The 13111-nt window shown below is 44.2% G+C and overlaps 1 protein-coding gene across 3 annotated transcripts; it reads right to left on the bottom strand.

The window, feature by feature from the left end:
* Positions 1-3205: 3205 nt before the first annotated feature.
* Positions 3206-12187, bottom strand: LOC116070023 (acylcarnitine hydrolase-like). Of its 3 annotated transcripts, none has more exons than XM_031341123.1 (13): positions 12085-12187; positions 11297-11507; positions 9447-9588; positions 8582-8715; positions 8242-8500; positions 7303-7461; positions 6757-6897; positions 6556-6636; positions 6211-6355; positions 5714-5851; positions 5255-5327; positions 4628-4826; positions 3206-3530 (listed from the first exon to the last, which is right to left on the bottom strand). In XM_031341123.1, exons 1-13 carry the CDS (start codon positions 12158-12160, stop codon positions 3495-3497), a joined length of 1794 nt encoding a protein of 597 aa, XP_031196983.1. In that variant the 5' UTR covers positions 12161-12187; the 3' UTR covers positions 3206-3494. The 3 variants fall into 3 exon arrangements, with proteins under 3 accessions (XP_031196983.1, XP_031196984.1, XP_031196985.1); XM_031341124.1 differs by having other exon boundaries at positions 7303-7401; XM_031341125.1 differs by having other exon boundaries at positions 3222-3317; positions 4701-4826.
* Between the last annotated feature and the right edge of the window lie 924 nt (positions 12188-13111).

Genomic DNA, 13111 nt, shown 5'->3' with positions numbered 1-13111 from the left:
TCAATGACATACTACTATATATGCCCATTCAGTATAACCAAGTTTAAGACCCATAGCCAAGTGTTGGCAAAGACATGGACCCACTGGCCCTCTCATATCTGCCTGGAGTATATAGATAGTCATTATAGATGACATTTTGACAGTTTTTTTTTTTTACACATTTAATCTACGATTGGATAATTCGACTTGCAGGTCTTTAGTTCAAAGAATTGAAAACATCAGTAAGAAAGACTCATACTTAAAAAAAGTTCATAAGAGCTCAATTAAAAGCAATCACAATCAGGTCATCTAGATATGCATCAACTGTGGAGTGGTTAAAATGTGTTGTGTGCTTATGTGGACTGACACTGTTAACAAATGACATACTTGACTCTCAGATAGGCTTTATTTAGTAACAGGACCAATTGCAAAGAATTCCTTTTCCATGACAGGACTGCCAGGGCTCTCATGTCTCCAAATTATATGCAGCTTCGAAACTATAGCATCAGAGAGTGGTTGCCTGGAAGCAGAGACCAGGCAGTGATTGACATAGAGGAGCCCAAGAGAACTTTTATTAGTTAAAGAAATAATCTTACACTTAAGGGTATTTGGTTGCATAGCTCATATTTTTATGCAAAGTGTGTCCATCTAGTCTAGTAAATGTGCAGGTTTGTATACAAATCATTAAACAACAAAGCTTTAAAAAAAAAACTACAAATACTAAAATTCTGGAGACTATTTGGTAAAGTGTCCTGTGTGTCAGCAGAAATGGGAACCTCACAGATGTTGTGTAGCAGGAGCTCCACAATGCAGAGGCCCCAGTACAATTCAGGCATCATTTCCCCCCTCCCCTCCCCACACTAAAAGGAAGGGCTCTTCTCTGCCCAGCTACTCAGCCAAGGCTAAGAGATAGCCTCATTTCTCTTCTGCCCTGTGGTGTTTGAAATGTGAAATGTAAGCATCCTCAATGGATCCTTAATGTTTCAGTGGTTGGTCTTCAACAAAGTGGATGGAAGAAAAAGGACTTTGGCAAGCCAGGAGTGAACACTTGTACCCCAGGGGTACACTTACCTGCACAATTTTACATCTGGTTAATATTGCACATAAAATCACAGTAATAATGAGAATATTTAATAAGTCCGTGTCTCAGCCTCTGGAGTGCTGTGCTGGGATTACAGGAAAGAACCACACCACAACTGGAGGGAAAATGGGTATAGAGGAGAGAGAGTAGGGGCAGATAGACTCAGAGAAAGAAACAGAAGGAGAAGCAGAGTGGAGAGACTAAGAGGAAGGTAGAGACAGAGACTAAAAGTCTCAGGAAAGTGGGATTGTTTGAAAACTCAAGTAGTTCTAGCAACTGGGAAGCAGGAGCTGGTGAGGCTTGAATCTAATGCCAGGCTGGAATACCCAAGGGCAAGACCCCATGCCCAAAGAAAGAAAAATGCAGAATGATGGCAGCAGTGAAAAAAGGAAAATCAAAGGTCTAGAAAAATATCTATAATGAGACACAAGTACACACCCATTTTATGCAACCATACTAATGATGCCCAAGTCCAAGTGCAGGTGGGGATTTGCAGCAATTGGCACCCCACATATGTCTAAATGGGTTGAAGTATGATACAGTCATTTCAGAAGAGAGTTTGGCACAGTATTTCTGGGAATGAGTTCTTTTCTTCTACTGTGTGTGTCCTGGGAATCAAACTCAGGTCATCAAATTTGATAACGATTGTCTTTACCTCATTGAGCCATCTGATCATCCTGCATAACCTTTCAAAGTTAAGCATACACATGGCTGTACCTATATTTTCATAAAAAGAATTGAAAGGCATTGGTCATATGATGTTATGTTTGAAATTGTCCATAACATATTGCCTAGGAATGCCTGGTGATGCTTGCCTGCAATTCCAGTACTCCAGAGGCTGAGGTGGGAGAAAGTGAATGGGACCCCAGACTGGGCTACATAGTGAGAGCTTTCTCTCAAAAAATATTGCATCCCAACCAAAGCAGAGTCTTTAAATGGAAGTCACTCAGATGTGCCGCTGCTGAGAGGATAAAAGGAACAAAAGATTATATACCTAGATTAGAATTGCTTGATTTCATCTCAAGAATACCCGTGGTTCCTCTTATAGGAAAAGACAGGAAGTAATACAGTGTTCCCAAGCCATCTCCAGGTGTAAAATATGGCAACAGAAAGCAGAGCTTGAGGGCATGGAGGGATTCTTGGGATGAATGAAAACTATGGGCTCAGCCACTGTGCCAGGGCTTAGCACTCCCCTCATCTGTGCCTTATTATCCAAGAGAGGCAATGTAGGAGCCTTCACTCTCATCCAAAGGTGCTGGAAATGAAAAGGGATTTTGCCCTGGGAAAAACTGATGCCCAAGGAAGGCAAATTGGCCAGAGGTAGAGGATGAGAAAGTCATAGGTTAATAGGACAGCAGGATACACCTTTTCAATGATAGAGATGCTTTGGGGGAAGCAAAAGGTAGGGTAGGCACCATTGTAAATGACCTAATATAAAAGAGGCCTGAGTTGCTGGGGTTGAGAAGTTTAAGGGCAGCAGTAACTTGTGAATGCCCCAAAACTCAGAATATTCAAGATATAATTCACAGACCACATGAAGCTCAAGAAGGAAGACCAAAATGTAGATGCTTCAGTCCCTTTTAGAAGGGGGAACAAAATACTTAAGGGAGGAAATACAAAGTGTGGAGCAGAGACTAGAGGAAAGGCCATCCAGCGACTGCCCCACCTGGGGATCCATCCCATATATAGTCACCAAACCCGGGCACTATTGTGGATGCCAAGAAGTGCTTGCTGATAGGAGTCTGATATATCTGTCTCCTGAGAGGTTGTGTCAGAGCCTGACAGATACAGAGGTGGATGCTTGCAGTCAACTATTGGACTGAGCATGGGATCCCCAATGGAGGAGTTAGAGAAAGGAATGAAGGAGCTGAAGGGGTTTGCAACCCCATAGGAGGAACAACAATATCAACTAACCAGACCCCCCAGGGCTCCCAGAGACTAAACCACCAACTAAAGAGTACACATGGAGGGACCTATGGCTCCAGCCACATCCAGCAGAGGATGGCCTTGTCAGGCATCAATGAGAGGAGAGGCTCTTGGTCCTGTGAAGTCTTGATGCCCCAGTGTAGAGGAATGCAAGGATGGGGAGGTGGGAGTGTGTGGGTGGGTGGGGGAACACTTTCATAGAAGCAGGAGGATGGGGGATGGGATAGTATAGAGGGGGGTCCTGGAGAGGGGATAACATTTGAAATTTAAATAAAGAAAATATCCAATAAAAAAGAATGAAAATTAATCACATGGACTGTCAAGAAGAGTCCAGGATGCTACAGGACGATTTCTTTAAAACAAGAAGACACATATACATGGTGAAGCCATCAGTCAGGGTTCCAGGGACAGGAGTGTCTTCTGCTAGACATGTCTGCACATTTCTACCTCCTCCACTTCACACCCATGAGACACACAATAGCAGTAGATCTTCACAGGTGTTATATGTTTATGCAAATGTGAGCGTCGTACTGTCTACAAACACCTTGAGAACAAGAGAAAACATATTGTTAGAGGAATCCCACCCAGGCCTTCTGGTCAAGTTCACTCTTGGCCTTGTTTGAGGTATTTACAAGTCCATTTCTTACAAAAGTGGACAATTGCTACTTGGGAAGGAAATTGATGACATTTCCTCTCTAGGGACAAACTTCACAGAGGTTTTCAGAGGCTTTCACTGGCATGCTCAGTGGCTACTGTCAGAGAGGTCTAGGAGCTGAGCTCTAAAAGCCTATGTGGCTCAAGTTCATTTGTGGAAACATAATTCCCAATGCGTTGATATTAAGAGTTGGGACCCTTAGAGGGCCCAGAGTGTTATAGTTTGCACATCCTACCTAGAGAGAATATGAGTGTAAACTTTGGGTCAAACAGCTAGTAGATCTGCTGGCAAACTGACCCTATATTTCTCAGTCTACAGAACTTTATATATATTTCTACTGTTTACAAATCATACAGCTTATGATCTTTGTTGTTGTTGTTGGTTATGAGATGTAGGTCTTGCTATGTTGCCCAACTCCTGGGCTCAGGCAATATTTCCTTTCAGTTTCTGAGTAGATGGGGCCACATAAACCTATCACAAGACCAGGGGCAGTTTGAGATCTGACTAGAACAGCAGCTTGAACTTAGGAAAACAACAGGACTTTGGATAATTAGGTTTTCTACTGGCCAGTTATAAAGATGTGGAAACATGGGACTTGCCGAGAGAAAGGTGTGGGGTTTGGATATAGCCTACCCTGTATAGGCAACATTCCCCAAAGTTTCTGGGTCTTGGAGAAGAAAAGAATATAGAGAGAAGATAAAGGAAGAGAGTTGAATGGAGTTTAGTACCAGAGGAGTATGAAAGTAGATGGGGGCACTTGGGCACTTACACATCCACACTTACATGAGAGCCTTTTTGAAGTAGGTCTAATAAAAAGTTTGCCTAGATGGAGTAAGGAATTACATGTAGAGAGTTAGTCATATATGTTGTCAAAATAGACAACTACAGAGATTAGGAATGGTTGTGTGAATGTTGGAATTAATGCAGTCTTCTGAATGGGCTGTGAGAACCTTAGGCTAACCTCGACTTTACTGGAGTTCACATACCTCTCCTGGGCATGATACAGCCTCGGTTTTATCATGAACTCCTTTTAGCTCCTGGATCTTCTGGGGAAGAGTCTTGGTCCAGAATGGCAGCCTTCTGGCCTTCAGGGCATGGCCCACAGAAGGGTGGATGTCCAGTTGCAGGTATAGCTCATCTTGGTTTGACACTGGCCAATAGGGTAGACCCTCGCTGTTGGGGTTCCTATGGATATGCCAAACAGTATAGAGAAATGAAGGTCACTTTCATCTAAGGCCTGACATCCCAATGTGAGACAGGGCAGTGGACTAAAAAGATGATGGGACTGATAATCATCCTGATTTAGAAATACAAGTCTGATCCACTAGTTTCTACTCCCTGTGGGATAAGGTTACTTGGCCTGTGTTGTTTTTCCCTCTCAGAGGCAAGATCTAAAGAATAAATACCACAATACTATGATCAATCTACAGGTCACTGTGAGATGACCAGTAACCAACACCTACGAAGTATCTATTTCAGAATGCCTTGGGTATATATAGAGGATTCTATCACATGATAAAGGATCCATGAATGCTAATGAGATCACCAATCATAAATGGGCCTCTACATGAAGACCTAAGCCTTAGGAGGTTGAGAGAAGATTATCCTCTCACCCATGTCGTGCAAAGTTGGCCCAGTACTTCATCATCTTCCTGCTCAGCACCTTCTCCTCTGCAGTGAAGTCAACTGCGGAAAAAAGACAAAGGTCCAGATCCTAGCCGTTTAGCACAGCTGCCAAAGTCATGCTTCATACTCACCATGAGAGCTGTACCCTAAAACTGAACTCTAGGCTTCATTCCCTCCCTCCTTTATAACCCAGCACCCAAGGTCCATTTAGTCCCCTAAGTAAATTCCCTCAGGCTCATTCCTGATTCAGTGAATCCTCATTTTCTTTAACACAAGCTAAACTAAGAAAGATCCAGACCCAGTACAAGTTTTGAACTGTGAGATGGTACACATTTGATCCTGTTGGTCTCATAGCCTTGGACTCCAAAATTGGGCTTGAGGCTCAGATATCCTTCAGGTACAAATTTGGTTCAACATCCTGTTCATGGAAAATAAGAAAGACTCACATTTGGTGCCCCAGAAGAAGGATCCAAAGATAAGGTAAAGCTCATCACCATGGTCAGCCTTTACATGAGATGGCCTGAAATACTTGAGAAAACTGGACCTGTGCTGGAACTCATAGAAGTAGACAGGAGCATGGTAACCTGGGGGCAAGGATACATGGGGACATAAGTGCAGCTTGGTCTCAAGTTATCTGGGCTCAAAACAGTTGAGTGTGGAGCCGCATTCTGGAGCACTGGCTGTGGGAAAGCCCACCGTTAAATAATGACTCTGCCCTGCCTGGGGCAGCAAGTAACCGATACCACTTAACTCTTTTTTCATCTGTATCCAGATAAAATGTCACCATCTTATACTCAATATAAGGTTTTTTTTTAGACAAAGACTCTTAGGGTCTGGAACCAGAGATCTGACCTAGACACGGGCCAAACCTGAATACTACAGAACATCCCTGGGACCCATAGCTCTGTGCTTCTTCCCAAAACCTTGTTACAGATGTACTCACGCTGAAAACATGCTACTTGGAGTGCAGGGATTATGATTAGGAAGTCCCCTATCATTTCTATGAATTGCATTTGGAGGGTCCAGGGGTCCTTAGTGTCTCTTAGGTACTCTTCTATTAGCAGGGCACCACACTCAGGAGGCAGCATCTACAACATTGTAATGAGAAAAAATGAGGTTGGGTGAGAGACATCCTTACAGTGGAGGAATGCCTGTGAGGTCTATTATAGGGGAAAGCTCTGAGTGACCTGAACCAGCCATCCCTCTCTAACCTCCCATTTCTAGGGATGCTCTCCGAGCAGGCTATTGAGAGGTCCTTTCCATGGAGGCAGGTCTCAAAGATTCTCACCATCTGCTCTGTTGTGATCTTCATAATAGCTTGCAAGTTCCTTCTGGTTAATTTCTTTATTGTCGGATAAAATCTGAAGACCTGGGATGTGGGGAATGTTTTGAGTTTGAACTAGGCTAGATATGGATCAATGAGTCTCTGAGTTCCCATTGCCCACCATATGAGCCCTCAGACACATGGAAAATTATATCTAGACCTTACCGTAGGGAGAAGCCAGCCATACTCATTATTGTTGACACCAATAATGCTGGGGACAGGGTGAAAGTCAGCTGAGGCCAGCAACTCCTTGGGATGTCTGGGTAGGAATTTCCCATCCACCACGGCAGGCATGAACCTGAAGGCCTGAAGAGGACATTCAAAGTTAGTACTGAAGATCTATCATTCATATGTATGTGTGTGTGTGTATGTACATATATATACACACATACATATGTATACATACATATATATATATATACATATATACACATATATGTATATGTATTTGAGAGAGTTGGATGTTATCTATTATTTCCCTATTTCCTAATTTGTCTCAGGAGGGTTGTTCACACCACACTTCTCCCATCTCATCCCTGAAAAGACCCTACTACGTACAGGACTCTATGAGGCAAGCTGCACCTTTCATTATGCACCCAGGATTAAAAAAATGCCATGCCAAGCAGATAAAATAATTTGTCCAGAGTAGTGAGGACTTCCAGTCACACACCCTATTGCCTACCATCATCCCAGACACACAGTTCTGCCAACCTTGTTAATAGCCAGAATTTCTGCTTCACTCTTGCTTCGAAGGCAGTGCACCAGGGCTTCTGAGTTCGAAGTTTCACAACCAGATAGATTTTCCACCTTCTGTAATGGGAGTTGGCATGAGAGAAGAGTATCTTTCCAGTTCCAAGTGGGTGCCTGTTCCTAAATATAACATCTTATTGTGTGTTATGTACAGATCACAATAGAGTGTAAAATTGTTCCCATTTTCCTGTTGCTCAGAGTTGACAGCTGAGAAAGGGATCATCCTGTCTGTCTGTCTGTCTGTCTGTCTGTCTGTCTGTCTGTCTGTCTGTCTGTCTGTCTCTGTCTCTCTGTTTATCTGTCTCTGTCTCTCTGTCTCTCTGTCTCTGTCTCTGTCTCTCTCTCTGTGTGTATATGTGTTTCTGTGTAACAATGGGTATTGTGTGCCACATTTTGCCTATAAAAGTCAGAGGACAACCTTGAATATCATTTGTCATCTTCCTCCTTATTTGAGACAGGTTCTCTTGTTGTTTGTTGCTGCCCACACCAATGTAGTTGACCTTTAATCTTTAGAGCACCCTGTCTCTGTGACTTGTTTTACCATAAAAACACTGGGATTGCAAATAAATACCACCATGTCTGGCCTTATATAGTTTCTGGGATTTGACCTCCAGTCTGTATACTGGCACAGCAGGCTCTATCATCTACTGAATCATCTCCCAAACCCATGCATACTTGTTTTGGCCAATAATTAAAGCTTCTGGGAGGAGCTTTGCAAGCCACATAATGTATTCAGCATGTATACAATAGAGGAAAGTAGAATCTCATCCTTGAACATCTTAGAAATGATTGGAAAGAAGCTATTTCCCATGGTCCTTGTTTCCCCACTGAACAGAGTACAAGAGTATGAGGTGGCTGAGGGCTAAGGCAAAGTCACAGTTGGGGTGATAGAACACTTACTGTGAAGATCATCTCAGTGGAGTTAGATATAAAGATAGGTAGCAGGGCCACCCCACTCTCCATGATGGCTCTATGGAAGAGTCCTTGGGACATGGGGGACAAGACATGGAAAGACACACTTGTGCCACCTGCTGACTGGCCAAAAAGTGTGACAGAGTCAGGGTTGCCTCCAAAGTTGGCGATGTTCTGCTGGACCCAGCGTAGGGCAGCATTTTGGTCTAAGAATCCCCAGTTGCCTCTGGCATGCTCATCTCCAGTGCTGAGAAATGAAAGGGACAGGGATCAAAAGGTTGTCTATGTTCTACTCAGCCCCTGTTTCCCAGCCCAGCCCTATGTTCACCTGTAAAAGCCCAGGATTCCCAGGCGGTACTGGGTAGTGACCACCACAACATCCTCAATGGCTGCCAGCCTGGATCCATCATGCATGGAAGCCATGCCCATAATTAGTGCACCACCATGGAGCCATACCATCACCTAGAAAAGTCAAGAGATGCCAGGAAGCTTCTTTATAACACAAGCTCAATTAGAACTGCCTCCTACATGAGCTGAATAATAATAATGGCATAGATAGACACACAAAAGTAGGTAGGTAAAGAGCATGAGGCCTCAACTCTATGTAGAGCTAGAGGTAAATAAGGAATACTCCGAGTGGGAGCCTCCTAGAACACAGCTCAATTATTGGCTGCTGTGCATCTGTGCAGATAAACACATACACAGGACTCCTCAGCATCCTAGACCCAGGCCACCGATGAGAAACTAGAGTCCCATTAGCATATTTTCAAACCCCATTGTGGAATCAGGAACCTCTTAGCCTGGATTAATGGATTTAAGTCCAGAGTAATGTCACCATCACCCTCAGGCTCCTCCAAAGTGTGGAGAAGGGTATTTTTTTCTGATTATTAATCAAAAGACTCACCAACTTCCATAGGTACAACCAACATCCCAAAGCTAGAAATTTGGCTTATCTTACTGTTCAGCCCTTGGACACCTGACTGGGTTTCTAGGGCTCAGGTTTGTAGCATGTGTCCTTAGTTAATCCATAATCCAACTCCCAGGACTTAAGTTGTTCTGCATGGCAACAAAACAAAACAAGAAACGAAACAAAAAAAAACCAAAACCTTCTTGGACCCACTAGGGGTAAGGCCTCTCATCATCAGGGTCTACACTGCTTTGCCCCCACCCACTTGACATGGCCCAATTCTCACAGGCAAATTAGAACTCTCATTGGCATGGGCTGGTGCATAGACGTTGAGATACAGGCAGTCCTCAGACATAGAGAAGGGAGGCATGACCATCTTTATTGTCTTCAGGCCATCTACATTCATTATATCATCGTTTTGTAGACACCTGTTGACAATGACAGATGCTGATTCCCAAGAAATGGTTAGTGGTCAAAACATGTGTGACCTAGTAATATCAGAAGGCCTACCCATAAGGCCTCATGAACGGTAAGGTGTAAACATGAGCTGAGTAATAACGACATACATAGACACACAAAAGTAGGTAGGCAAAGAGCATGAGGCCTCAACTCTAGAGCTAGAGGTCAATAAGGAATTCTCAGAGTGGGAGGAAAATCGTCCCTAAGGAAGAGCACTTCTATAGGTTATCTAATACTAAGTGGCTAGCCATAACAAATAACACAAACACAAACATAAACATGGCACAGACACATACGCACACATACACTATTAAACAGACTAAGCGGGTTGTATTTAGAAATATATGTGTGTGTATACATATATGCATGTAACAACAATTAACAAAAGAAGCCATGAATTTGAGAGACCAAGAAGGGATATATGGGAGGGCTTGGAGGGAGAAAAACAAAGGGAGAAACTTTATGTACTTATATTATAATCTCAAAAATTAAAAGAAGAGAAAAAAAGCAGACCCTTAGGATTTTTTTTTCTAGTAACCTTCAACACCTCCTCTAACACATGATTTCTCTCTATAGTCTCCTCCTATCAAGGTCAGGGTCACTGGCTCTGTGGAGGCTGAAAGGCGTCCAGATTTCCAGAGAGGTCTCCAGTTGAGTGGGGGCAACCTTCATGAGATTAGAACTTTGAGACTTCTTGGATTCTCTATGGAAATGATAACTGCTGGTAGTGCTGTTCACCTCCTCTCCTCGTACTATTTATTTACAATCACTTGGGAAGAGTCTCAGGGATGGACCGTCTAATATCAGGTTGGCCTATGGGGATGATCTCACTTACATAAACCAAAGAAGGAATACTTGTTTATTGTGGGTGTCACCATTCCCTAGCAAGGGACTTCTGATCTGCACAAGTAGCAAAAGTAAGCTGACTATTAGCAAGCGATCATGCATACTTTGCTCTCTTTTCCCAATTACAAATGTGATGTGACCAGCTTTCCTTACTGTGACCTCTCCTAAAGAGCCTCGCCCACTATGATGGTTGGAACCAGGAACTGTGACTTGTAGTGAATTCTTCCTTCCCTAAGTTGCTTTTGTCAGGGTATTTTTATTACAGCAACAGGAAATGAAAGCAAGGCATCTGGATATTTGGGTGCTGTGTCCACAATGATACTGTAGGAAAGAATGGACAATGCTGTATCGTAGGAAATAAGAAATCTGTCATCCCATGTCCCAACTCTCAGGGAATCTCTTTTTCCTATATATTCTCCAGTGGAAGCTTTCATACATATTCCTTGGACAATGGCACTTAACCTCCTGGGTTGTCACAGTGACTCTGCAGGATACTCATCACTGCTGCTCTCCTGAGGGACTTGTAGTGCATGACACCAGACTCAGGACTCTTCACTTGGCACAATCTGATTCTGGGATGAATTTGGATATGTTTCCCACGGTAGCACCGGGAGCTAATTCCCTATATGTATCAAGCTCTAACCCAGGAATCTGACATAGTTGTTCCATTCTAGTCCTTAGCACATGCATCAAAAAAATGCATGGAAGATGTCCCTCATCACAGGCAGAGAACTGCTCTGTAGCCAAGAGGGAGGAGACACTTCAGCCTGGCCTAGATCTTGGAGCATATTTTCACGTCAGTACCAGAAACCCTCTGTGTCTAGAACTTACTTGGCTGGCTCTGAGGTTCCATCCCACACACCACTCCATGGCTCAGGGGCCTCAGGAGGTGCAAAGCGCAGTGGTCCTACAGGTGGCTTGGCAAAGGGAATTCCCAGGAAGGTATGGACATCAGCTTTGATGTCTTTCAAGTGGACAAACTTGCCTCGGACCTGGCCTGTGTGTGTATTTCTGATGGGGCTGGCCTCTGATGAGTCGTGACCTGTTGGAGAGATGCTATCTGAGTTAGTTTTCTGTAATCAGTTGCCTGGACAAGTTGTAGGAGTCCCCATTTCATTGTTACAAGAGCTCACAGGAAGGGAAGCCAGGGTCCCCCAATTCAGCTGTAACAGCTTCCCTATCCCTCAGGCCCAGGAACCTTTCCTAATACCCCATTTAAAGGGTGTCACAACATTTCTCTGGCCAAAGTGGTCACACACTCAGCCATTTGGCAGCACAAAGGTGTTATTGTTATGATTACCCAAAGTTAGGAACAATCACAGCCACTCAGAGAGGTGGGAAATACCCCTTCTGCTCTTCTGACCTTCAGGTCCAGCTCCTTGGAGCCCTTCACACTGGGCTGGCATGCAGTAATCTTAGGCATCTCTGAGCCTCAGTGTGCTATGGTGCCCTCTCTATGAATTTTAGAGGGTGCATTTGGTGGCTCACATTCCCCATGCTCTCATCTGTCATCTGGATGAGCTGCTGCCTCCCTGGTGCCTTCTTCCCACAAGCTCAGCGTCTGACTGATCTGGGCAGTTTTGACCCTGCTTCCCACCACCCCACTTAGGGAGTCTCACCTTTCACATGGAGGAGGAAAAACAGGAGCCCACAGGCCACAGCATCCAGCCATCCAGGAAGTCTTTGCAGTGCCATGATTGGCTCCCAGGCCTGAATCTGTTCTTCAATAACCAGAAGCAGAATATAAAGGCCTTGCCCAGGCAGGACCAAAAGGAATGTAGGTGGGAGAGTACATGGGGCGGGGCAGAGTTTTTTCTTCCTGACGCCTAAAGACAGAAATGACAGGAGCCAATGATCAACTGTAGGAAAAACACGCGTCTGTAGTTCTTGCTCTCTGGCCTCATGGGAAGGCACAGATGGCTTCTGCACTTCTGCAGTTCTTCTGAGATATCAGGAGCCCTGTCTTCAAATCTAAATTCACCATGACCACTGTTCTTGTGCTCATTGGCAGAAGTCAGTGCTGTTGCAGAGGTCAGGGAACAAAACGCTGTAACAGGAGAAATCAGGGGGCGCTTCTCTGAGTAGGCAAATATGGAAGATGCCATTGATGGAGAAGAGCTCAATGGCTGGAGCTCAGAATGTGACCATTACAGTGATCTTAGGACCTCCATGGGCTGCTCCTAGAAATCCTGGCTATTTCATTCAAACACTGAAATTTTGGCACTTCTTAGTCACATTCATTCCATCTCTCTCTCTTTTTGTTTTGTTTTGTTTTGTTTTCCAGACAGGGTTTCTCTGCACAGCCCTGGCTGTCCTGGAACTCACTCTGTAGACCAGGCTGGCCTCAAACTCAGAAATCTGCCTGCCTCTGCCTCCCAAGTGCTGAGATTAAAGGCGTGCACTACCACTGCCCAGCCTCATTCCATCTCTTTACTGTGTCTCCTCTGGTGGCTAGCTCCTGCACAGATCAACACACAGTCGTTTATCTACTTGGGATACAATGCAATTCAGTACAGTGCACTCTTGTGCAATCTGTGGTTCCAGCCCTTCCTGCCAGGTGCTTTCCCTTCTTCAGTTCCATAACCAAATGAAATGCTGGACCATGGACCTGAGAAGTCCCCAGTTTCTCTAAGATGGAGGTTAAGG

Source organism: Mastomys coucha, unplaced genomic scaffold (genome assembly GCF_008632895.1).
Source record: "Mastomys coucha isolate ucsf_1 unplaced genomic scaffold, UCSF_Mcou_1 pScaffold22, whole genome shotgun sequence".
NCBI lineage: Eukaryota > Metazoa > Chordata > Mammalia > Rodentia > Muridae > Mastomys > Mastomys coucha.
This window is presented reverse-complemented; position numbering and strand designations above follow the sequence as displayed.